Below are 27,160 nucleotides of genomic sequence, written 5' to 3'. Positions count from 1 at the left end.
AATAAAATGCATCTGCTCCTTTCTCATTTCCCACTTTCTATCTCAGGGCCAAGTTGTCATATTGACTTTTTTTGCAGAGCTACTTTCTTCTGGTGTTTACTGAAAGATGGTCTTGTACTGAAAAAATGAGCAAGACACCAGCACAACCAGAGGCTCTGCAAACTTTAATGCACACTTGGCACAGAGCCTGGTGGTTTCATCAGAGTTGTGGCAGCCACGACATAAAAAGCATGTATCTGATGAGCACCTGATGTCCTCCCTTTATATAATACTACAGTGCTATGATACACCGCACTTAGCCATACTGGATTTAACACTAGAAGCTGCATCATTTCAGCTAGTAACAGCAGGACGATAGAGAGCTTTCTAATGGAAACCAAGCTCTATAAATGGCTTTACGTTCTTCTGGGAATGGCTCCAACCCAATGCCACGAATACATGCTCTGCAGCTCAGAGTTTTTTTCTGGTGTGTACTGATCTTGTGACTGTTCAGTACTTCTCCACTGAAACTGATTCTCCAGATAATAAAGAATAAAAGTTCTTGAGCCTCCTACTCTTCGCAGTGTCCCACAGCTGGAAGAAAAAATGGTTGCATTTTCCATTTCCTCTCCTCTGGGAGAGGCTGTGGTACTTAAGCTCCGGCACCTGGAGCACCTCCTGCCCTCCTTCTGCACTCACCTTGGGGGCTGCAGGGCTGCTTCCCACTCCTCACTCTCCCAGCTGCTGTTGTGCAGCAGTTTTTTGTTGTTGTTGTTGTTTTGTTTTTTCAGTTTTTTGAATCTGCTCTCACAGAGATGCAAACAGCATCACTTACAGGCTCAGCACTAGCCAGCAGCAGGTCCCTTTTGGAGCAGCTGGAGCTCTCTTTGATCTGACATGGGGCACCTGCTGGGCTCCTCCTGCAGCCCCCCACTACCACGTCCTTGTCACATAAACTCAGTACACCCTAATAGGTTTTTATAAGAGTTTTTCTGTTCAAAAACAGATTAAGATCATTCGATTGTCCTATGGAATATCAAAAGACAAACAGAATTCCAATATACTTGCTCCTCAATAACCTACAGCAAGTTGAGCATTACACATCAAATTTGGTGAGCAGCAGAGCTATACAGGTCTTGGACAGTCAAAAATTTGGTGCTTTCATAAGAGGGAGGAACAATTCAACTATCTCTCAATGCCAGAACTTCTTGACCTGAAATTCACAGAGCTCATGAGTTCTTTCATGGGATTTGCTAAGAAAATTATATGGCCATGAAATAACTCAAACGGAAGACTGAGCTCTGAAGTTTATTACTCCTTCTATGAGAATTTTGGGGAACCACTTTTTCCATGTTAGCTTATCCATGCCATACATTTTGATATAAATGTGGAAAATTCCTGGCAATTTCATGGTGTCCACATTAGAGGTCTCATTGGTCTGCATGCTCTTTTAATTAGCTAGTGGTTTAATCTCCAAAATGGACTCTTGTTATTGTTTTCTGCTGTTCATTTATGATTCAAAACCACCGAGTTTATTTAAAATATTGGTATCCCATTAAGTACTGATTAATACTGAATATAACCAGCAATGAGACCGGTGAGATTCCAATATGAGGTGACAGTACTAAAGTCACTATTTGGTATCTGTGGCTGGCCAAACTGTTTTAGATAGCACAAGAGGGAAAAAAGAAAAGGTGCAGCATTTTACATAAATTTGAGGAACAGGGACACATAATGAGAGCAAACTTGGCTAATATTGGAGAGAGTCAAGAAGTAAATAGTAGATTTGAAGAATGATTCATTCTTTTACAACAGTTCTTTAAATCTGAATTTCTGTTAAGGGAAAAACTGAAAATCTCAAAGTCTCTCATGGAGGATAATAACCTAGCATGTACCCAAAATGCAATCCTGGTAATGAGGAGAGGCAACTGTCTTTCTGATAAATATTGTTTTTCCCCTTTTACTTATTTATTAGCTATAGAAAAAAGAAATCTGCTATGGTATTTTCATTTTTTTCCACTGCCTCTTATTTAATCTGGCTGAACCTCCAATTGCAGGAAAGGATGAAAGTACTTCTTAACTTTATGAAGGCCCAGAAACCAAACAGATACAGGTTCAAATTTCTCACCTGGCCCTTATATCTGTAAAATGCTTGGCAATGCCTGGCCTTCTACAGAAAGAGATACCATCTAGTCTTGGCACTTGGCTATATTAGGGATTGTTCTACCCAACAAAGCAACAAAGAAAATATTTATTTTTATTGGTATCTTTGAAATGAAATAAACCTTTACACTTTGTTTATAAGCAAGGTCATTTAGAAGCCTTCTGCATGTATTCATTCATTGCTCCATCGTTTATTTTAAGAGGACTATTTCCTCCTACTTTTGTTACTACTTGCTTTTCAAGTCTACATCTATAATTATTAGCTCTGGAAAGTGTTCAGGGAAACCGTCTCTGTCTTGGCCAGATGTTTTTTTGATGTGTTATTCTGCTTCTGGAGCTGATCACTGGATGGATGCTACTTGTGATCAGGGTATAGGACCCTCAACCAGGGACAGCACTGAAGGAGTTTTACTCTTTCTTACAGCTTTCCAAATGATAATCAGCATACGACAGCCCTTTTAAAAACATCAGAACAAGAAGTTCAAGAGCCCATGAAGCCAAAATCAGAAGATAGTGAAAAATGGCATGTAGCCCATCCACTTCAGTGGAGGCTGGAAAATTTACTGTTATGAAAGATGTGATTGCAGATCCACAACATCCACTTTTGAAAGCCTTAAATCCACACAATTGGTTTAATGCTGCCAGGGTTAATTAATGAGTCCCACAGGATTATAAAATAGTAACCAGAGTTGTGCATGATGAGGCGTTAAAACATGGATCCTCACCTGTTCCCACCTGTGATTAGTGGCTTCTCAGGGTGTGTGGTGGATATCAAGGGTACCCCGAGGTCATGAGAAATTTCATCCTCCTTCTCATGCAGCAGACTTTCTTCCACTTCTCCACCACGTGCCTTCTTTTTCCCTCCAGCTCCCACTGACACTCCATCAGTAACTCTACCAAAGTTACCTAGAGACACGGGATTACAAGTGAAGAGATGGCTGCCTTGGAGGTGGTAAATTGGAATGAGGTTTTAAAAAGAGGAAGAATATTCAAAGTGAAAAATCTTTGTCCCCCCCCATGTTCATTAGTTGTTCTGACCATTCCCCAGCATATAAAGGTCCTAATAATTTAAGTCTATCACAATGTCTTTTCAGACTCCAGGACAGAGCTTTCTTGCCAGCCCTACCTATTAGGTACCTAGGGTATCACAGAGTGGTGTGATTTTCTGTTGCTGGACCCTAGGAAAACAAAAGGAACTTCTGCTTTTGATAAAGAAATTCAGAAGCAAAACCAATACTGTTGTTGATATTTCTAGACCCAGGAGCCTCTATGTGTGTTTGATTTAAATAGCAACTGTATGCCTTCTTTACAACATGTGTATGATCATCACAAAGTCTGATCTCAGAAGTGCTAAAGCTCATTTTCAGCCAAGAAAATTTTGCAAAGTAGGGTTGCAGAGGGACCTTCAGCAATAACAATACTTGGAGGCCCCAACTTCATGCCTGAATCCACACAACTCTGCTAACAATACAGCCATCTTCTCTGGTACGATTTTGCCTTAAAGGGCAGTTATCAGCACTGGGGAAGAGGTGCATCCATCACAGTGGTAATTACAGATTTTATAAGAGGCAGAAAACATTCACTGCGGGAAAGGGGTGTGCTGAGTCACCCCATACAACATCACAATCTGGATTTTAGGTTCATCTCATCATGTAAATAATGGATATTTGCCAAATGTGGATCTGAATTTCAACTGCACAGATAACTGACAGATGTTCAGGTCCAGAGTTCAGAGCCAGACTCATCTTTAGTATTAATTCCAACAAGACTCTATCATTTCTTGCCCAACTATGTACATGAGTTTCTTGTTACTCCTAGCTCTGCTTCCTGCTGAGTTTCAGCATGAATCAATATCACTCATTGATTTCTCTGTTTGTCAGAGTAACTCTCCCTGCACACATACCCTTACAATTGAGTGTACCAACTTATGTAAGCACTAAGATGGCAAGTGTCAGGGTGTTACTCCGCTTTTGGACTCCAACACAGACATAAGCGTACCCCTGCAAGGGAAATAAGACCATTTCTGGCTTCTCTCTCTCAGGGGAAATTTCTTCTGGTTTGAAAATATCCAGTCAACATTCATGAAAATGTCTTATTTTTTCTTTAGTCTGCTCCTGGGGACAATTCAGCTCCAAAATGAGGATGCTGCTCATGCAGTACTGCCCTGCTTTACCCAGAAAGCGAACAGGACTTATCAGGAGGATCTCACAGGGCGAGCTGGTGCATTCATTTTGAGGCTTGGCTATACAATAACACCTGTGCCACACTCACAAACCCACACGTAGGTCAGCAGGGTTGGCCAAGAGGGTCCACACAGACCCTCCCTGCAAAGAGGCTCCATCACAGCCAGGGACAAGTTGCAACGAGCACTGCAGAATGAGTGCCATCCTGAGATAAACCTTTTCAGTTGGATCTCCCAGGAGATTTGGAGGCTAAATACTGGGTGAGTCGCTGTGTATTGAGTGGGAGGATTTGTATTAATACAGAGCACCTGGGAGTAGAGACAGCTAAGTGACTGGAGTAAGCATGATGCTACCCAGGGAAATGATGATCAGAGTTTAATACAAACCTGTAATCCCTGCTCTGAAGGTGATGCCTGAACCCTGAGACAGAGCTGTCAATAGCACATAGTGTCCACTTGCAGTCAAGACCTCCTCTCTGCTTTGGGACTGAGCTTAACACACTTACCAACGGAAACCTCAAAGGTGATTGGCTTGTCCCCAACCTTTCTATCAATCATTGTGGCTTCAAAAAATGTCCCAAAGAGGAGGAAATCCTCAATTTTCTCTTCATAGATCTATTGGAGAAGAAGGAGGCAGAAAAAAAAAAAAGACATTTATTTTGTCTTCTCCTTTCTTTTATAGCACAGAGCCTTTACAAGTCTCTAGTAGCTGTGTTACTGTTGTATATCTATCAGTCTGAGGTGCTCAGTGAGACAATATGTAGGGAGAAGTAATATCACTCTAACAATCTGCTCTGATTGGAAAAAGAAAAGAAAAAGAAAAGAAAAAGAAAAAGAAAAAGAAAAAGAAAAAGAAAAAGAAAAAGAAAAAGAAAAAGAAAAAGAAAAAGAAAAAGAAAAAGAAAAAGAAAAAGAAAAAGAAAAAGAAAAAGAAAAAGAAAAAGAAAAAGAAAAAGAAAAAGAAAAAGAAAAAGAAAAGAAAAAGAAAAAGAAAAAGAAAAAGAAAAAGAAAAAGAAAAAGAAAAAGAAAAAGAAAAAGAAAAAGAAAAAGAAAAAGAAAAAGAAAAAGAAAAAGAAAAAGAAAAAGAAAAAGAAAAAGAAAAAGAAAAAGAAAATCTGTATGACTTTGGTCTTATCAATAGTGTCCAGCTCTGTCAGATGGTCACATAAAAGTCATTACCTCTCGCTTCATACTCTACCTCACCAGTAGTCTATATTAAATGGTTTCAGTATATCCACATATTCTTATACCATCATTCAACCTACGGCAGTTCAAGGGCTCTCTTTGAGTGCAACAGCAACAACATGTCACTATCCTGAGAGAAGTTATTTTGCAGTAAGTGTAGCATTTGCATTGTGATAGTAAATGCTACCATGCTAATGCATCCAGGCAAGGGAGTGCTTGTCCAGCTCTACTTCCCCAGGGACGACTGCAACCTACTACCCTTGTGTTTGTACTGTCAAGACATTGGCCTTGCTCAGGGATGCTCAGTGAGACCAGTAAGACTCTAAGATTTCTGGCATCCACATTTTATTAGATGCCAGCCCTGTGCAAAAGCCTACTGAAACCAAGCAGCCATTGATTTTTTTTTTTTATTCTTCTGTGCTTTAAACCACAGGCACAAAGGCGGGCTCTCCGTGTGTGGGGAGCAGTCCTTTGCTGTTTACCTTACCTGGCATCACAGCACAGGAACTGGTAACCCTGTTTGCAGCTTTTCACAGACAGTGGAAGCACAGGAACCAAGCAGTCTCAACACAGAAGCACACCCTGAAAAGGGTAACGACCTTCTGTGGAGTTTTGAGACTCAGTTTGGCTCTTTATAAACCTACTGGAGACCCATCCAAGGAAAGCTAGCTGAGACCTCCAGTGCTCTCGGGTTATTAACAAAACAAGCTATTAGTCCCAAGACAAAACTAAGCTCAAGCGACCTGAATTTTTTCGTTTGAGTTCTCCTCAAATTCACATCCTGACTGCCACAATCTGCCTGATGCAAATACTACTGATTTCACAGCACGAATACCCGTCTCCTGAAGCCCATTAGGCAAGATCAGAACTAGTGTCTTTTGCAACAGTGAGGCAATGAATAAAACATCAGCTGTACATGAATATTTGTTTCCCTGCCTTTTGCAAAGCAGAAACTGCTTTTGACATAGCCCATGACCTCTTCATTTTAAATAAAAAAAAAAAAAAACCTGTGCTATATACAGCAAAGGAGCATAGGTCTTCACCGAAAGGATTAGCAGCATCTCAGATCAAAGTTGACACCACAAGCAGACTGCAGCTCCAGAGTAGCGTTAGCTTCTCTGCACCTTGATTATTTTCAGCACGAACCTAGAGCGTGGTGTGCCTATTAAAGCTGAGGCTCAGAGCTTATGACCAACACATCCACCACACATTATAAAGAAAGCAAATTACAAATGTTTAATGTCTTTTTGCTGTTTGACTCAGTCAATAAAGTTGAGCTTTGGGGCCAGGTAATTTGCCTCTGTAGTCTCAGAGGCACTATGCAACTTTTTTTTTGCCTTATGTGTAATGGCTCCCGTACCTGCTTTTCTTTTCAGAGAGTCGTAATGCAATTACTGTGTCTACTGTAGCAAGAAATATTGCTGAATGTCAAAAACAAAAGAATATCAAGCAGCATTGCATTATATTGTTGCCTTTTTCTCATTCTGTATTTGAAACTGAGGCAAAGTTATCAAAAATGAATCCTTATTACTATTATTAATATTTATTTGTGCTTCAGCAGGGTTTGTTCCCCTGCCCGGAGTATTTAGCTAGTACCTAAAACCATATTGTCTGAAGCCCTCATAAAAATGGATCTCCTCTATATAAAGGAAAATCTATATGAAAATAAATTACTTTTCATGTCACGTCTATTACAATCTTCAGAGAAGACCTGAGGGACGAAGGCAATTTACAGCTATATAAGCGTATAAAGCAAGACCAGGGCACAGGCTTGCACACTGGCGTACAATTACCCATACCATTTCTCTGCTAACACACTCCTTGACCTGTTCCAGCTAGCACTCATGCAGGCAATGATGGGGCACAGTCTAAGAAAAAGCACTTGACAAGACTAGACCTCAAGATCAGAGAACCATTTCTCGTGTTTTATTTACTTGTAGAGATGGAGTCAGAAGACCAAGAATCAGATCTACTAAAGGACACAATTACCTTAGGCACTAAGGTGAGACTCCCAATACAAAAGCCAAAATTTTGATCAGTGGCATGCTGCACTGAAGGGGGAAGAAAACTGGTTAAAAAATATTTTTTCTTCCCAATTATTTGGTAAAAAAATAGAGCTTTTATATGTACCCATGTGCTGTTGCTCCCAGACTGTGATGTGATGGAGCAAGGAATCAGAGAGTGGTTCAGCATCTGAGCCCACGTTTGCCACAACTGCACAACCTCATTAAAGCATCATAGCACAGATCCTCCAAGGTTGCAAATCCGTACAGCAGGTGAAGGTAGTAAATTTACATCGGTTAACTTCAGCTGAGGCTAAGCCAATCTAAACCAGCACTGAAAATGCAGGACTAAAAGGAAGAAAGTTAGACGCAGCCATCTAGGCTGCACTTGAATCTCTCTGTACTTGCAGAAATTTTACATCAGTGTTTCCCTACTGACTTCAATCGACAACTACCAATTTTCTCAAATGAGTGCAGGAAATCAGACTTAATTATTACAATTTATTCCCTTGGCTCTCTACCATTTAGCAGGTATTACATCCTGTAAGGTTGTAGTAGGAACACATGGATGCAGCTAGTGCAGAAAGGGCAATAGGGCAGAAGAATAAGTTTTATGGAAACTGAGTCCTAAGCGATACTTCCCGTCAGTTACAGATACATATTAATGCTTTATTTTATATTAATGCTTTTTTAAAATGCTAATATTAATGTGTTGCTTGATTATGGGAAGATACCAAGACTATGGAACCAAGACGTAAAAGCAATATTGCATGACCAGAAGCCAAATACACAAGTCAGAGCCGTCCTCAGAGGTACAGGGACACATGTTAATCAGTCTCTTAGTATCATACTGACCTCTGAAGGCACATCAAATGGCTCGACTTCCACTTCAGTTGAGTTTGTCTTATCTGAAGGAGAAGCTGACTTTCCATCCTCTCCTGCTTTGTCAGTTTTGTCTTTTCCTTTGGCTGCTTTGGAGTCTTTGTCTTTAGATGGCAATTTGATATCCTTGATAACCCTTGAAAACTTTGACTCACGGGCTCCTCCTGAAAGTATCTCCACAGCAATCTCTATGAAGAGACGTCCCCTGAAGGAGGCCCCTTCTCCAAAACCTTCATTAAGCTCCTGGTGGTCATCCATGAGGCTGTGATTCCTGGCTGAGCCATAGAGATTGATCCAGGCAGGCCCAAAGGTAGGCAAGAACCCTGGAGATAAAGCACATTTAATGGCATTTCCATTTGGCATTAGCGCGCTCTCCTGACAGTCTGCTCAAAGAAAGCTTGCCTCTTGTACACCAAAAGCCAAACCTGGACCCATTTTTATACCAGTGGAGACCAATTCACTATTTTTCAGGGCAATTCTTAGGCACCAAGGAGCCTCTGTCAATATCCAGCCAGGGACTCTGCCAACCTGAAGCTCTTTCTCAGAAGCTATTCATACTACATGTGCTGGGTGCATGGAGCCTATTGCACCTCTTGGAAAAAAACAGAGCTTGCTACTACAGACTGAGGACTGGGACACAGTGGGAGAGGCTTTCTCGCCTTGTCAAGACTGTTCACAAGCCCATGCCACTGCCCACCTTATATGATTTATCTTTTTGTTGTTGTTGTTGAAGGCCTCAGCTACAGATTTAAATTGCGAAGTTTAAGGAGGTACCAGGGGTTTGCTGAGCTGTGATAACTGACCATGTTCCACACTAGGATAACACAGCATAAATAAGGCTATAGAGGTATGCTCAAACATCAGTGAAAAGATTCCAGGTAGTGAACTTCACATACATGAGGGCTTACACACTAGTCTATGTTACCTCCTTGAGCTGTGATGGCACTTTGCTCTTCCTGGATAGGTCAGAAACACAAGCCCATTATGCCTGTAATTTGCACTTTGTGCTTTCATTGGCAGACAGAAACTAGCACAAACTACAAACTTACATCAGTCATTCCTAATGAGCTAGAACAAGTTATTGCCACAGTCACAAAAAAGGCACCAAATTACGTAGCAGCCCCGTAACAAGAAAATCAGTGGCACACCACCATACAACAAGCACAACGAGATGTAACTTCAGATTAAGCAAGAGAATAGCTTTCAGAACCAACAAAAAACTTGGATTTACTTGAGCTCTGGGAATCCCTGAAATGGGATTAATCAATGCCCAGATCTCAAGCAAGTAGATTTTACTGTAGGGACATATTTTGGAAACTGCATTTTTCCTTTTACCTTTGTCACCATCTTGTTCATTTGATATTTTCTTCAAATCGATGAAATGGGTGGCTAAGGCCACGTCATTCATGCTGCCTTCATCCCAGACCTGGATTTTGACTCTTCGGCAGAGTGGAGGGAACATTTCCTTGAAGATAATCTGTTCGTGCCATACAGGATCTGCACAGTTCTTTTGCACTGTTGTCCGACCCTGAAATGAAAGTCCAGCATATTTAACCCTAGAGGGATCAGACTCTGGAGAACAGCAGTGAGTATAACAGAAATTGCACTCAGCAACATCTCTCCAGTCAATTTTTAAGCACAAATATCCTATCCTGAAAGTTTATCTATAAGATTGTTTATTTTCCCCTCTGTATCTAATAAAAGACCACATTATGGCTTAAGAATTCTCACCTGCATATGGTGGAGCTTGGAATAAAATCTAATTCTTCAGGGCCTTTATGCACAACACATGTCTAGGAAGACAGACTTTGGTGTTTCTGCTACAAACTGCACATCTTCAAATGGCTTTTGAAATACCTTGGTAGTACTAATGCAGTGCAATTTGTCTCGTAAGATGAAATTCATTATAGCTGCCAGGCTGTAGGTACCAATGGAATTACCTTAATCGAGGCAATTTATCTAGTATAAAATATGATTACTGTGGCTCGTGTTCTGGGCACACGCCTGTGTGCTAGGGAGGTAGACTGGAGCTCCTCCTAGCCTGGAGGAGAGGGCAGGACCATAACACAGTCAGTGCAGCTGCGAGCCTTCTACCTTCACGTTTGGTGAAGACAAACAAGTGAAAATGCCCACGAACAATACCTCTAAACCCATATTTTACATGCCAGCCTGCAAACTCGCATGTCACCCATTCTTGTGTCTTCTTCAGATCTCTATTAAGCCTGAAGTTGCTGCACACATTTGACGAAACATTTTAACCCATACTAGTTTCAGATGTAACACTTTGCAATTTGGGTTCACAACAAAAGATGAAATCAGCACCACAGGCATCATTCTCATGCCCAAAACATCTGTAAAGCATGAACTGGAGTTCACTCCACAGCTTCCATGCACACCGAAAGCATTGCTGGTTTAAAACCTTTTCCAGTTAGATTCTTTCCTTGTGAGGTCAATAATGAAGACAAGCTCCCTGACACGGAGCTTCATGGACTTAACAGAGGAACCAAATCCCTGGGCTCTGGTCCTCTTCCACCATCAAGTCAGAAGGCAGCTCTCTGTAGCACCGTTTTAAATATTGCAGGAGCTGCAGGAGTAATGAAGCCAGGCATCGCTGAGAGTCTACTTGAATGCTTCTTCTGTTGCTACCCCCAGAAAACTTGCAAGGTTTTCTGCTGAATTACAGCAGAATAATTCCCCAGTGAATACACATCCCTAAAATCCAGATTGCACCTACCTTACTGATTTCAGTCCTGTTTTCTTTCTTCACTTTAAGGAGACCAGAATATAGGACTGACGTAATACTACACTGGGTGATTCACTGTCTTGTAACTGGATGTTTCAGTAACTTCTGCAGAATTCACTTTCCCCTCCTGCTGCACAACTCTAACCTACAGCTGTGAGGCTGATACCAGTTCTTCCACTGGCATTAAGTATTTCCTTCACTTTGTTCCTGCATAATTTAAGAATTTAAAATTTTCCTTCTGATGAAAGAAATATGCCTTCCCTGATTTACATAACAACAATATGAAGGACATCATCTCTATTGCCTGCCTATAACACAGCTAGCAGGAAAGAAGGCCTACATTTGTGATCAAGAGGATCCCAATTACCATTTGACCTGCAAACATGACCACCACATAGGGATCCACAAGGTCCTTACTGTCACCTATGAATGCTTTGGTGACATTGGCCATGATGCTAGAGTTCATCTTCGGAAGCCCTTCTGCTTTGTAAATTCTCACATAAAATCTGGCCCATGGTCTTTCAGATGGAAATCCTTTGGGGATCAAGAGGTTCCTGAAAGCAGAAAGAAGCCAAATCCTTAAAACAGAAAACTCAGACAATGAAGTGATGTTTTTCTCCAAAATTATCATCTCAAGTTAGCTTGTGTTCTGAGTAGGCACAAAAACGGTGTTGTGGTTTAACCCGGCTGGCAGCTAAACACCACACAGCCGTTCGCTCACCCTCCCCCCTCCCTCTCTGGGATGGGGGGAGAGAAACGGGAAAGTGAAGCCTGTGAGTTGAGATAAAGACAGTTTATTAAGACAGGAAAATAATAATAACAATAATAATAATAATAGTGATAATGATAATAGTATTAACAATAATAATGTGTAAGAAACAAGTGATGCACAATGCAATTGCTCACCACCCGCTGACCGATGCCCAGCCTATCCCCGAGCAGCCCGCCCCCCCACCCCGGCCAGCCACCCCTATATATTGTTTAGCATGACGTCAGATGGTATGGAATACCCCTTTGGCCAGTTTGGGTCAGCTGTCCTGGGTCTGTCCCCTCCCAGCTCCTGCTGCACCCCCAGCCTGCTCGCTGGCAGGACAGAGCAAGAAGCCGAAAAGTCCTTGGCCTGGTGTAAACACTGCTCTGCAACAATTAAAACATCAGCATGTTATCAGCGCTCTTCTCATCCTAATCCAAAACATAGCACCCTACCAGCTACTATGAGCTACTTAACTCTGTCCTAACTGGAACCAGGACAAACGGGTACGAATTTGTTTCTGCATCTAAACTATAATGTTTTCTGGTTACCATGAGAAAGTGGTACAGCATTATTCAGGAAACACTTCTATGTGATAGAGAACTAACTACAAAAGTACGGAAAACATAGTTTGGAGGTGACCTCTGGATGTCATCTGGTCCAACCCCCTGCTCAATGCAGGTTCAGCTGGATCAGGTTGTTCAAGACCTTGTCCAGTAAATTCTGAATGTCTCCAAGGATGGAGATTTCCTGCTCTCTCTTTGTCCCTGCTACATTTGATCACCTTTATGGTACAACATTTTTCCTTATATATTCTCTGAAATTCCCTTATTTTAATGTGCATCCAAAGCCTCTCATCCTTCTACTTCGAAAAGAGTCCAGCTCTGTCCTCTTCATTAGACAGTTGAAGACAACAGTAAGACACTCCTTAATGCATTTCTTAAGGCTCAAGTAACCAACCCACTCCCCCTCTTGTAGGCCATGGGTTCCAGCCCCCTGTCATCTTGGTGGCCCTCCTTGGACTTTGTCCCGTATGTCAGTACTGACCAGAAACATTGCTCTTGTAAAATGTGAAGTATGCTGGCAGCTCATTACCAACTTGAATTTCTGTATTTTACGTGGAGAATGCACTTGAGTTTACCTAAGGATATAGAAAACATCTATGTACACACATCTGATAGATGAGAAGGAATAGCATCTCCTCGTGCTTTTTCTTCTTACTTCACTGCTTTTCAGAAATATTTCAACTGGTTTCAGATCAATGAACCGTCTGTCAGGGATAATCTGGCACTTAGCCACAGGGCATGGTCAAGTCTATCAGCTACAGAGAAGTGACCCTTATGTGCCTTTCAATTTAGATGAGAGGATTATAAAAAAAACTCTCTTTGAGCACATCAGAACAGCCAGGTATACGGTGACTTCTGCTATTAACCCCGCGTTAGCAAGGCCAGGACTGAAAATAGAGCAGAGGACTTTTGTGGTACTTAGTAAAGACGAATGCATTAAAATACAACAAAACAAAACAAAAAATCTATAGCAATACTTTTCAATCTGCTCCTCAGTATCAGCTGTTTTCTGTGTGGCTTGTATTGTGTCGCCTTTGCCAGTCACACTGATGTCACACTTCAGGTATCCCTTGGCTCCCGTCCTAATGTCAGCAGGGTCTGTGAGAAGCGCCCACTTGTCACAAAAATGATGACCTGTAAGATAGACAAACAAACACGCAGCTAGAGGTGGGTGCAAAACATGCAAATATTCATGCAAATTCACCCACAACAGTCCTTGTTTCAGCCGTGCTTGATCAACCCTCCTTATGCAAGGTCCTAAAACTTTACATTAAGTCATTGACCATCACCTTGGGTATGTAAAGGAGTGAGAGGGGGAGACCAGAGTGTGCTAGGATGCTCTGGGGTCCCAGGGCTATGATCAACCCTCAGACACAGCTGTCCCATAAAGCTATGAGTAAGAAATTCAGGGCAAAATTCAGACACTAGAGCAGCCTATGTGACTATTCAGTCAGGCTATTTTTCTTCGTTCATTAATTCAGGAGCCCTGGAGAGAGGATGGCCTGAATGATTCTGCTGTTTTGTCTTTAGATGCCATAGCTGATGCCATAGATGCCATAAATACATCCATTCCTAAAGACTGAGACAAGACCTGGTCCTTGAGTGACTGTGGAGGAAAGAAAGATATGTGTTCTGTGGATGGTTGTAAAAACAGACCAAAAAAAAAAGGGGGGGGGGGGGGGAGGGGTGGAGATAGGTAATCTTCTCTTAGCTTCAAATTTCAGAAAGAATTGGACATCTCTGAAGATGGCAGGTCAGGTGGAGCCATGGTCACCTCTTCATCACTTCCTTCATTCTCTCCCCCTTTCTGGTCAGCCTCTATTCTTACCTTGAGCTCTCCTCACAATTTCTTCTATGCTCCCTTCTCTCTCCCTACCTCCACCCATTCTACCCCAACACATGTGGTGGACCTTCAGCTGCTCTGCAACAAGCAGGTGGATTCAGGTTTTGTAAGCATTCAGGTGCCCACTCTGACTCACTAAAGAAAACCTGGCTCCGATAAGTGCATCCACCAATGAGCAGATTGTCAAGATGTTTTCAAGGTTGAACTTTTTTTCCCAAAACTTCAGCTGGTTCTCTGGTACCCATATAGGAAAACAATTAAAAAAAATAATAATGCTAAATTTATCCCTTGGCATATACCTCAAACACCTAAGTGGAAAAGCAGTGCACCTCCCTCTTCCCTCTTCTCATCTTATTTAACAGACAAAAAAAGACAGAAAATGTACCACTTACCTGGCTGACTATACACTGTCCCCAGATCTACTTTAAAGGACCCTATCAGCACACTCCCAATCAGTTTATGGTGCATAACCTGTTAGAAAAAGACAGATTAAAGAATGTCATTATCTCTCTTCTCAGCATAAGAAAGAGCAATCCAAAGATCACATTTGGTTCAGAGGTAATAAGCAGTGATGTTCGGCACCACCCAAAGATGGCTGCACATAGCTGCAGATACAGTGAGCATTTGAAATCTCTTCTTCCCCCATGCCTTGTGCCAATTTAGAAACCAATGCAGTCACATCCAGGTGGAATCACAGAGGTTCATCCCAGCTCCCAGGATTACATAGGTCAGGAATCAGATGGATGCATCTTCACAGCAGATGCATTTATATTACTTATCCTGTCAGTTTAAAATAAATCATAATAAATATAAACACATGGGGCACAGCTGGTTCCACATTAGGCTGCAGAAATTGTATCACTTTCTGTGAAAGAGCCGAGTTGCCATATGAACTGAGTACACCCACAGGAGAAAGAATTAAAGTGTTTCTTTGCAACATGTCAATGTGAACAAAACCAAGAGACTCGATTCTGCTTCACCCCCCACAATATTAATGAAGTCAGAGAAGTGATATAGATGTAAATGAGATGGCAGGCAGGCCCCAGTGAGTCTGTCTCCTTATCCTTCCTGCCAAGTAATGAACTTAATTTAATTCAATTTAATTCAAATTTAATTAATAATATTCCTTTGTCAGATAATTTCTGAATCTACGTACTTGTGTGTCTGGTTTTCAAATATGTGTGTGTGCTCCATCTTTTAGACAAGGCAGATGCTAGCAACATATCCCAAAGGAAGATTGGCTCTGGAACTGCATTTGTGAAACAATAAGATTCTCATCTTGGTTCTGAATAGTTTCAAAGTTTGAATGAAACCCATTCCTTGCTTGGGAAAAAGTTTCTGAAGGCAGCCTGATTTATCTGGGAAACGTTGGCCGAACTGCAAAAAGAAACTAAAACCCTGGGTCCACAGAAACTAAATCTAAATGTTGGGGCTAAATATCCACGTATCTGAGAGTATTTTAGGGATGTAGAAGACTTCCTACCCTGGATTTCGACCTGTACATCCTTGGTAGAGATACATGCCTGTTGTAATTTTTCATTGGATATTTCATGTGACTTCATTTTGTGCATTATTCTCCACTGTGCCACTGTGATTGAGGGATCATACTCACTTATCCTTGGTAAAACCTCACTTCAACATGGAAGGTGTTGAAGTAGGGCAGACAAAGAAGCACTTTTAATTCAACACTTTGATTAAAGCTTAAAAATTAAGTGACCTTTGTGTGGAAGAGAAGCCAGAGTGAAGCCATGGCTTCATGCACTGGTGCTGCTTTCTCTCAGTCCCTGCTGACACCAGGTCCCATCATAGCACTGGAGCCTTACTCTGATGAAGCTGGACTAGGGCACCAATGGGGGAAGAAGCCATGAAAGCTGAAGAGTTTCAAAATTACACTTTTGGAGGAACTACGTGGAAACAAGAGCTTGTCCAAATTGACTGTTTCCACCACAGGATGGATGGAAGGGGGAAGTTGGCTGTAGGCTTTCTGTGGCCAAAAAAAAAAAAAAGTTCTTTTATGATGCAGAAACAAGAGGAGGGTATGTGGTAAATTCGTATGGTCTTGTCTCAATGCTCTTTTATTTTCTCTCCAGGGCATGACAAGATGTTCAGACAGTGTTAGATGTGTAACCCTCACTACTCTAAGCTTTAGGAGATTTGCTGCGTGAACTGTGATGTCCTTGGAAATGCCTTCTATTCCTACTGAAACAATGAGGGTTTCCACTCCTTGTAGAACACATGGCACTTTTAACTGCTGAGGAAATACCTCACTGCTTCTATTAAGTGCTCTGCATCTTTCCCAGTACTTTTTCAAGCATATTTTTCTAATGCAGCAAATAAGGTGAACATGAAGTTTATAGTGAACGCCTTCATCTTCTCTGAGAGGGAGCATTGTGCCTAATCTACATGGTACCTCATTAAGGGTTTGTGGCTTTCCAAACTTGATTGACTCTATAGATGACTGTATGTTTTTCTTTGGATTTTCTGAGTGCGGACAAGAATGAGCAGTGTTCACGTAGGGAGCATTTCACTACTGAAGATATAGGCTTAGCATGGAAGGGGCATCTACTACAAGGTTGCTGGAATGCACTGGGAGATATTAACTAAGAAAAATATCGATTCCTTAGCAGGTGCTAAGAACCAGCTAATCTCATTTTCTCCTCATATGTAGAGTTTTAATGCAGCTAGAATAACTGCTGAACTGATGCGCAATAGCACTAATCTTTTTTGATTTCCTTGAGCTTCCAGATGCAGATGAGTTCATTTTCACAGATTAAATGAATTCAGTGCATGAGTGATTGCTAATAATGGAGGCTGCCAATCTTTGCTTTTCCTCAGGTGAGTTTCATGCTAAGCAAGTGCTGGGAAGATTTCCATACCCCAGGGTTTCCTCCTCTCCCAAAGTGTGTTTCCTCTCTTATTTATTTCTATTCCTCTGATACATTGCCTTCTCCAAAACTGTATTGCAAGGTAGTGATTTTCTGTTTTCAGCAGCATACAGGAGCATTGCACTAGGTTAGTGTTTTCTTTTAAAATGTCATTTTTATCTAAAAGGCCTTCTTTAATTTCTTGGTCTTGCACCTTCAGCAGGTATAAATCAAAACGTTCTCTGAGGCTGACAAAACTATGCAGATTGATACCAGTAAATGCTGGCACATTCTCCCACACACCCCAACACCCTCAGAAAGCTGGCAATTTCCCCTCCTCCACTGGATGTATGGAAGCATTATCTAAAGAATTCCAGGTCCAGAAGACTGGTCATACCTTGGAGAAAAATAACTACACACCCCTAATAGTTCACAGAAGTTGATCTGTCAGTGTTATCCTGATACTAACCATCTCAGAGGAACGTATGGGGGCCATACATTGTGATGTAAGTCATAACAGTGAGACAGTTTCTATTCCCATTCAGAAAATGAGCCAGTGTCAGCCTGTAGTAAACTCTGTACTCATGGATACATGAAGGTCAGGTGTGCAGATACCCTGCAGAAGTACAAATTTCATGTATTTGAGCTGTGGACAGCCCAAGAGCTGCTGCTGAGGATAAGGTACCTGGATATCTTAGTTAAAAACAGCTGTATCTGAGGAACTGAGATAAGCCAGAAGTTTCATTAGCCATTTGATACAAGGTGAAGCTTGAAAACTAAAACGACAAAGACAATGCTGACAACTGTTAACTAAGGTGAAATTTCTCCTTCTACCTCACAGACTGCCAAGACAGCAACATGTGTCCCTGAAAATACACACCTAATCTTCCATTACATCGAGCTTTACATTCCTTCAAATCATTGTCAGCTGCCTTTCTTCCTTTTCCTCTCCCTCTCCTTCCTCCTTCCTACTCTTCATGCTGCCTTCATAGCACTCTTGGTACCTAAAATTATTTCTCCTTTTAATTCCACTAAGAAGAAAGAAACATTTAGAGCCAAAATGACATAAACAACAATGACCTTTACTTACTGTACTGGGCTTTCCTAGGTACTTACAGAGATGTTGATTATTTTGTCGAACAGAAACACCTGTGGTCCAACGAAATCAAACACAAAGTACTGTGGAAAAAAAAAGGACAGTAGATCAGAATCATCCTTGTGATGGTAGCAGCACTGTCAGCAATGTGTCCTGGTGAGAATCGTGAGAATCTGGGGGTGTGGGAAGGTGGTGGTGGGCACAGCAAAGCCCTTCCTCTGCTCCCTGGATCACCATTTCTGTAACCCAGACCGATTTGCCCTCTCTCCAGTTGGCCCTCTCTCCTTGCATGGCTGCATAGCACGGCCCATGGCACTCTGCATCAGAGGTTATTGTCAAAAGGGACAAGAAGCATGAGGAAACCCAAAGGAGTATTTGTTCTGGGAGTTGTTTTCATGTGATTTGTCACCAGCTGGGAAAAACATACATCAAGGAAGGGTTAAAGCAGGGAAATGGTAGACAAGGGAGGATGGGGTAGTTTAGACAAATCTCCCAAATGGATCATATGGAAAAATGATGAGGCAGCAGTAGTGGGGTGAGGCAGGATGTGATAGGGAGATCAGGATGGACAGAGCTTCAGAAGAGAAAGAGCAAAGAGAGCCAAACTCAAGAGAGCCACTGCCAGTGCTTTTCCAAGCTTGAAACTCAAACAGCTCCTGGGCAGACATCTCTACACAAACAGGCAGATGCTACCAACTTTGCCCATCCCTGTTCAAGCTACCAGCCAGTGAAGAACACCCAGAACAACTGAAGAAAGTGCCTTCCCCAGGAGAGAGCACCAACCTCATTGTAGAAGGGGGCATTCGTGCCTTCCTTCACTGTTGTTTGCTTCTTCTCATCACCAATCTCGATGATCACCACCGGGTCAATGTTCTCACCCACCAGCTGCCTGGCCTCGATGATGGTGATGGCAATCTGCAGGGTGCAAGGACACCATGTACTCTCCCAGGCTCACCTCCAGCCCACCCTGGGATTTCACAGGCACGTAAGGGCTGTCACCCCCTGCTCACCTGGTAGTTCTGGGATTTCATCTCCTCTTCATGAATCCTGGGCACCAGCTTTGCCCTGTGTCAATCACAAAATAGTTCATTAGGCATCTCTAGGCAAGCACTACTACTTGGACATGTTTTGGAAAGACTGTCACTAAGCTAGCATTGTTTGTGGCAGGTGGCTTTGTCACGAGCTGTTAGGCTTGCTTTCCCCAGCAGTCACTCAAACACCATCAGAGGGACATGCGTGGTAGACAGGAGTAGCCCAAGGGCTCAGACCTGTGATCAGATGAGGGCTGTGTAGCGAGGTGAACCACGGTAGCTCTCCTTGGGCAAAGCCCATGCACACAGAAAGCAAAATACCTCCCTCCTCTTCTGCTGGAATTTGGCTACAAGCACTGGTCTGCTTGTATCTCTCAGGAGCTCAGAGCACACTCAAGGACAGTTGCTCAGCTTTGTAACTGGCAATTTGGTAAGTGCCACAGTTTGTACCTGAGCAATTCCACCTCCCATGCAGAATGGTGCCCAGTTATTCTTTTACCTTTTCCTATTGCTTCTCATGAAGCGTGAAGAGGATGACAGGTTTTCATACATGGCAGAATTCAGTGTAATCATTCCTTGGGTACTATAGAATTTCATACCTGGATATGTATGGCATGTCTCTGTCTGTCATGTATTTGCCAATAGGGAAATGCTTTGCATCTGCACAACCCAGAGCAGCTACCTGCCATGCATGGGAATGATTTCACCCATTGATGCTGTCAAACCTGACTCCGTTCCTCCCCCATATGAAAAAACAACTACACAAACACTTGGTTATAGAAGTTGCTGTCCCCTTTGGCTCATTTTCATTAGCAGCAGAGTTCAGGCCCTCTCGGCACCAATTTCAATCTCTCTCTGCACTGGATAGCACCTGGTGACAATCTGTCTTGAGCTGATAATATTTTGCCAAGAAGTACATCCCACTCTGTCATGTGGAAGGAGTGAAGGGATCACTGCTGTCAGCAGATGGATTTTCTGTCAGCAGGTGTATTGCTGTATGGCAATGCCATTCCCAAGAAGGATGGAAAAAGTATTTTGGGGGATGTTAGATAAGATATGCCAAGGACAACCTTTTCCTCTTTGGGCTTAAGGATGCAAAAACACTGGACAATGCATTGCTGTTCATCAGGTCTTCCTCTTCCTCTTCTTGTCTTCCAAGAGTGTCATAGTGAAGATTCTCACTTCCATCATGATCACCTGGTGAGTAAAACAAATAAGAAATCTTTATGCCTCTGATATTTGTGAGAAAAAGATAACTTGGAGCAGTTAGCAGCAATGAATTCATCAACATGAGCTGACTATTTTGTTTATTTATGTATCATAATTAAAGATCACAATTAGGACTTGTATGGAGCAGCACGGATGAGCAGCAGCTCCCCTTCTGTGCAAAACCATATACTGCATGTAAATGCCCCTCTCTTCACCCCATGTGCATTCAGGCACATATGCGCCAGTGGCAGCTGATTGCCTTATCTCTCATCTGCTAGAAAGATGGTGGGACAGACTGTGAGTTTTTTGCATGTATTTGCAGGAGCGAGTCTGCCATTCATGGTTTGTTTTAATAGTGTGGCACCCTCCGGTTCCTTCCAAGTGACTGAAGTGGAGCCTAAATTTGAAATCATTTCTCAAAATTTCAAATCACTTCCACAATGCAGAGATGATGAACTGGAGATCAAGAACAGAAAAAGAGAGTTGAAGAACACGATTCATGGGATCTCTTGTAGACAGCTATGCTCAGATGAGACAAATTGCTTCCAGTAGTGTCTATTTTAGTTCCTCACCAAAGAGAGTCTCAGCCAGTAGCTCAGAGGTACACATCTACATTTGGACAGAGAAGCCCTTCCCACACTGCTCTGCTTTGTCCTCCTAGTCCAAGGGAAGCACTACCAGCATCTCTGCCCCTTGTTGAGTGTGTTTATGTTCAACACCTGCCTTGGGAAGGGACTTCTGTGTTTTGGGTGAAAGTTTAGAAATTGGTTGCCTGCAATTGATTCTGATACATACATATAAGCACGAAATGTTCATTGACTCTGGACTTGAGCTATTTCTGGTCTAGAAGCTGCCAAGTGGCACCCACAAAACTATTGATGAGTTGCTCAGCGACACTCGGTGGCTTACATGACTTTATGGAGACAGCTCTACATCAAATGAAAGAAAATACATTCAAGTGTATTTTTTGCAAGCGCTCTATGGCACTGTGTTCCAACTACAAAACTAGACAAAGGGTTTTAATAGTGCTTCCCTGTCTCTTTGCAACGGTATGGTTCCTCGAGGAGTACTTAGAAACTGCTGATGGTAGCAAAGGACCATCCACCATACAGTAAATCTTACTTGGATTTCTAATTTTAGCACTCATCAGGTTTGAATGCAGCTTTGGCAGCTGGATTCCACAAGCCCCTACTCCAAGCAAACCACCAGACAGGTACAGACAGATGGGACTTTTGCTATTACTGCAAAGCATAACTGCATGAGCCAGCTCCAGCCTGGGTGCCCTACTGCCCTGTTAGGGCAGCTCTGTGTTCGAGCTGACATACTTTTTAATGAAGGTTCCTCCACTGTAAGTCTCATATAACATACATGCTCTCTGTCTGCCCCTCTGGCTCTTGTCTGATGTCCCCAGAACACAGGGAGGGGGAATTGCCTCTGTGTAGACATGGTTTGCTTTGCACCCCTTGAGGGAAAGGTGTCTATTAACAGTTTTGCACCTGTAGCACTAAGCTCCCATGACAACCCCCATATCCTATTTACTCTAGAGCATGCTGTTTGATTATGGGCTTGTAGTACTCTGTACTGTTTGCTATGTAAGCTAAAACAGATAAAACTTTCCTCTCCTCAGCTGGGAACAGGCTTGTGCCAGTGTGACGTCCTGCCTAGACCACCCTTTACAAGGTTTTTACATGTTGTTTCTGTTGTGATGTAAACTCTTTGCAATGCTTCTTTTGTTTTACAGATCCATTCTCCTGACATTTTAATATCTGAATCAATATCCTTTTTTACTCAATAACCATATGTATGCTGCACATAACTGATCATCAGGAATTATTCCCTCATGTGGATCCATCAAATGGTTCAAAGAGTGACCAAACTTCCTCACTGCACACTTCCTTTGGGTCTCCTAAACCCAAATCCCCAGTCAACCAAGAGAGAGCAGGTAATTTCTGTATCTTTACGAGTTCAGACCCCTCAGCAATAAGGCATTAATGAAATGTGTGAAGATCACAGAACCATAGAATATCCATGTTGGAAGGGATCCACAAGGATCATTGAATCCAACTCCTGGGTCCCCAAAGGACCACCCAATAAATAAATAAATAAATAAATAGGACCATGTGTCTGAGAGCGTTGTCCAAACGCTTATTGAACTCCAGCAGCTCAGTGCCACGACCACTGCCCTGGGGAGCCTGTCCCAGTGCCTGACCACCCTCTGGGTGAAGAACCTTTTCCTAACACCTTCACTGTCCCAGCTCCATGCCGTTCCCTCGGGTCCTGTCGCTGTCCCCAGAGAGCAGAGCTCAGCGCCTGCCCCTCCGCTCCCCTCGTGAGGGAGCTGCAGGCCGCCATGAGGCCTCCCCTCAGCCTGCCCTGCTCTGGGCTGAACAAACCAAGGGACCTCTGCCGCTCCTTTTAAGTCTTTCCCTCTAGGCCTTTCACCATCCTTGTATCCCCACTTTGGACTTTCTCTAACAGCTTTATGACTTTCTTATACTGTAGTGCCCCAAACTGCACACAGTGCTCGAGGTGAGGCCGCACAGCGCAGAGTAGTGCAGGACAATCACTTCCCTCGACCGACCAGCAATGCCGTGCTTGATGCACTCCAGGGTACGGTTGGCCCTCCTGGCTGCCAGGGCACACTGCTGGCTCATATTCAACTTGCTGTTGACCAAAACCCCCAGATCCCTCTCTGTGGGGCTGCTCTCCAGCATCTCGTCCCCCAGTCTGTACATACAGCCAGGTTTGCCCCTTCCCAGGTGCAGAATCTGACACTTGCTCTTGTTAAACTTCATATTGTTGGTGATTGCCCTGCTCTCTGACTTGTCCAGATCTCTCTGCAAGGCCTCACCACCCTCGACGGAGTCAGCAGCTGCAAGCATAAGATGCAGCATAAGGACTCTAATCCATGCAAAGACTCAAAGGCAGTATTTGAAAAATCAGTTACAGAGAACTGAATGCTTACATGGAAAACAGAAGCAAATTATAGCGTAGTATTTCTTGTAGAGCATGGAATATTTATAAAGCATAAGATAAATAAAGATAAATAAGATAAATAAACTCAAACATAACTGTAATTACTAAGAAGCTCAATAGTGTTTGGTTTTCTCTTTCTCTAAAAGCCAAGATCCCTTGCTGTAAGGACCAGAGGAAAATCTTTTTGTTTAAGGTAGTGCCCTTTAGCTAAACAGCGTTTATGACACAAAATAAGTATTCCTGTTTCTACCCAGCAGTGAGTCAAGATACACATGGCTGGTTTATTGCAGCAGTGTAATTCACAGGCTGCACTAAACCCTTAGGAGTCCATGTTTTAAAGATCCCATTAAATTTCAAGCATGAGACTGCAAAAAAGCACAAAAAAGCAAACAATTTGTTGTGGCTGAAATATGAGTTTTGGTGAAGGTGAATGGGAGGTCTGTGGGGATAGGAGGAAAATGGCAGTGGTAGGGTGTTCTAGAGAATGCCTCCTTAGCTTGAGAACCAACAGAGTGTTAGGGGGTAAGAAATAAAAGACTCTGCATGTCTTACAGATGTACCTACATCTGTTAAAATTAAAAAAAAACACTCTGCCATACATTTAAGAGGAGAACTGTTACTAGATAAAGCTCCCAGCTTTATTTAGCCAGCCTATCCAGCCATAACAGACTACTAAAGTTATGTTCTGCAGTTTTTAGAACAAGCATATCTTCTGAAAGAATTATACAATGATGTATCTATCTCTAGACTATAAATATAAAAATAATAATAAATTTAAAAAAAAAACTTTTAAAAACATGCCATCTGTCTATGGAAAGAATCAGGCTAACATTTTTGTTTTACTCTATCAGATACAGCAGTCTGAACTTGCAGGATCTGAAGGTGGATTTAACAGAACAGTTAATATAAAAAGAATAATCTCTCTGTTTACTTAAGAGCTATAAAGAGTTTACTGCCCATTTTATCAATATTAAGACACAATTCAAATGAGTTCACATGAAATTAGGTATAGTATAATCCCCAACTTGCTCTTGTTAGTTGCAGTATTTATTTACAGGGCCTTACCTAGTGCATCTTTGTTTGCAATAGTCAACCCTTTCTCGCCTTTTTTCTTCTTCTTCAGCTTCATGCCAGCAAACAGCCCCTTTCTGAAAAATTAAGGAAAAGCAGTCATTGTAATAGCTTCCAGCCCTTCTCTGTGCTGGACTCTGGTTTAAGGACCTGTTGAGAGAGAGATCTGATTTCCATGTGAGATCATTATATTATGATTTCCCTTCTATTGAAAGAATACAGGGAAATGATCTGGATTCTTACTTCATCTAATTTTGTTTATTTTTAAAATTTGGCAGTGTACAGACAAACATGACGAGAGCAGAGCCAGAGCTTCATTTCAAACCAAGACAGCAGGAAGAGTTAAAAAAGGAAATCCAAGTTTCCAGTTCTACTGATTTCTCCACACATAATTCTTATGCCTGTGATGAGACCAGAGATAAAAACTTCTGACAAATTATAGGCTCCAGGTCAAAAGCAGTTTTGCAGTGAATAAGGTAAACATAAAAGCATTTGTTTAAACGTTATTGGTAATGATGTGCACTGTGCTGGCGGCACATCCGCCACAACAGCTCTTGCCATTTATTTATTTAGTTCTCACTCCCTTCCAGTAGCAAAGCCACAAGCAGAGCTGGACAAGAGTTTCTCCCCAAGCTGTGTTGCAGGGGTGCTTCAGACCAGCATCAACCCCAGCTACCACTGCATGTGGCTTTTCTGCTCCCACTCCTTCCTATTCTGAACTAGGGGATTAATCTGGTTTAAAACTAAGCCTACTAGAGCTCAGTGGGGTTTTAGGCACATCAATTCTCAGACCATGCCTGGTTAAAGTCACTCTGTGGCCCCAGTAAGGCTTTCTTACTTCTTGCATTCATTCTGTTTTAGCCACAGCCCCTTGCCAGGAGCCTACCACCGTCATTCAGGAGCAGCAAGTGTTCATGGGGTGAGGTCCGGCATGGCCCTGGGCTGGCTGCCATCACGTATAAAACATGACAAGACACTCATCGGGGACCTACACAGTCCTGCTTCCTGAGAAACCAATGGCAAAATGCCCTGCAGCAGCAGGCAGTTCAATGCTGAGATAAGCTAAAACATCTCTCCCAGTGACAGCACAGAGCCAGACTGGCTATTCAGAGCTTTGTGCTGTTTTGCCTTTTCCTATTTTAATCTCCCATTGGTCCTTCAGCTCTTTTGTGAGTAGAGAGAAAGAGCAGTTGTATTTTGTAGAGCTGGTTTTACAGAGAGGGGGAAAAGGAAACATCTCTATAAAAGTCATACAGTATTTTGCCCTCAACGGAGAGTCTTCTTTTTCTTTTCATAGCCCATCCAAAGAAGGCAAGAGAAGAGCCATGAGTCCCTCCTTCTTGGCTGCCAGCCAGCATCATCCCACCAAACCCTCTTTCTTTGCCCTCTGATGGGGTCCAGCAGCAGCAATCCTGGAATAGGACACTGCTGCTGTTCTGACATTTCACAAGTGCAGAACAAAAGTATGACTACAAGAGTAATAAATTTATCAGTCTTCAGTTCAGACATGACCTGCTGCTCCAAACTCTGCTCCTCCATGTCCCAGAACCAAGGCAGGAGTTGATGCCCTGCAAGGAAAAGCCATTGGGGGGAAGATGGGACTTCTCCCCGCTGTCCCTGAGGAGGGCTCAGCATAGCATCTCTTCTCAGCAACAAGGAAGAGAAACACCATCTTTGCATTAAGGTTGCACCCAGATTTCCCCTTTCAACTCAAGATTTTGAACAGAGGTTGGCGAGCAGCTGCTGTCCTGCGATTGCATCCCTGAGAGATTAAAGTGGGGAAATTTAGCACAGCTGTACTTTGGGAAAGGACTGGCTGGTTTTTGTTTACCTTCATAGTTTTCTTATCTCTTCTTCCTTTAACAAAGTGTGATTTAAGCTGCATGATTCATTATTTGAGAGGAGACTGGGGAGTGGAAATCGAATCACTGAGCACTGGAGTGTGTAGTTTAATTTTTCCAGGTTTCTGAAGGATTGAACCAGTGGTTAATAATGATCCTTAAAGTCTGCATGTGTCATCTCTTGCTGCCAAAGTAGGTTTGGTAAACAATTACAATAACATAGGAGACATACACAGAAGTTCCTCCTTAATGATAAACTGGGCAGCACTTGGAACAAGGGTGGGCATTAATGGTCTCTTGGCTTTGAATGCCTGAACTAAGACAAAAAAAAAAAAAAAAAGAAAAAAATGGAGAAAAAAATAGTAGAGAAACTATTTTGGAAAATATTTTCATTAGATAAAAACTCATGGACTTATTTTGAATTAACCAGACCACCCTGACTTATACTCAGAAACCCAAAGTCATTGCTCAGGATTCATTTTGCTTTACTTCATGGTGAAAAATTCACATTGTTGCAGATATTGCCTGATTGTTGTCAGCATAGTTCAAATTTCACATTCTGTATACACAGCGGTGAAATAAATGGTTATGTTTGCAGGCAGTTTGGTCCTCTTCAATTTGAAATGTCACAAAAACGTACATCAGCATAGCCGAAACATTTCATTTTGAAATGTTGAAATTACATACTTTTATATTTTGAAAACAGACTTCTTTACAACTTATTTTTAAAGCTGAGACATTCACTGAAACCCACACAAATTTGTGAGCAGTGGT

At 42.3% G+C, this 27,160-nt stretch overlaps 1 protein-coding gene across 3 annotated transcripts in view; it reads right to left on the bottom strand.

Annotated features, from left to right (window-relative positions):
* The window catches only part of FER1L6 (fer-1 like family member 6), an 89,381-nt gene that overhangs the window by 41,396 nt on the left and 20,825 nt on the right, over window positions 1-27,160 (bottom strand). The window contains exons 2-13 of one of the 3 annotated variants that reach the window (XM_013185058.3): window positions 24,540-24,622; window positions 20,360-20,486; window positions 19,269-19,323; window positions 19,042-19,173; window positions 18,279-18,341; window positions 14,691-14,769; window positions 13,433-13,589; window positions 11,506-11,692; window positions 9,731-9,923; window positions 8,369-8,718; window positions 4,831-4,939; window positions 2,868-3,048 (exon numbers count right to left, since the gene is read on the bottom strand). In XM_013185058.3, coding sequence (XP_013040512.3) covers window positions 2,868-3,048; window positions 4,831-4,939; window positions 8,369-8,718; window positions 9,731-9,923; window positions 11,506-11,692; window positions 13,433-13,589; window positions 14,691-14,769; window positions 18,279-18,341; window positions 19,042-19,173; window positions 19,269-19,323; window positions 20,360-20,486; window positions 24,540-24,622 — 1,716 coding nt within the window. Of the gene's footprint in view, window positions 1-2,867; window positions 3,049-4,830; window positions 4,940-8,368; window positions 8,719-9,730; window positions 9,924-11,129; window positions 11,440-11,505; window positions 11,693-13,432; window positions 13,590-14,690; window positions 14,770-18,042; window positions 18,135-18,278; window positions 18,342-19,041; window positions 19,174-19,268; window positions 19,324-20,359; window positions 20,487-24,539; window positions 24,623-27,160 lie in introns of those variants that run through there. The other 2 variants (XM_048049704.2, XM_048049713.2) reach the window with 2 other exon arrangements.

Source organism: Anser cygnoides, chromosome 2, assembly GCF_040182565.1.
Source record: "Anser cygnoides isolate HZ-2024a breed goose chromosome 2, Taihu_goose_T2T_genome, whole genome shotgun sequence".
Lineage (NCBI taxonomy): Eukaryota > Metazoa > Chordata > Aves > Anseriformes > Anatidae > Anser > Anser cygnoides.
This window is presented reverse-complemented; position numbering and strand designations above follow the sequence as displayed.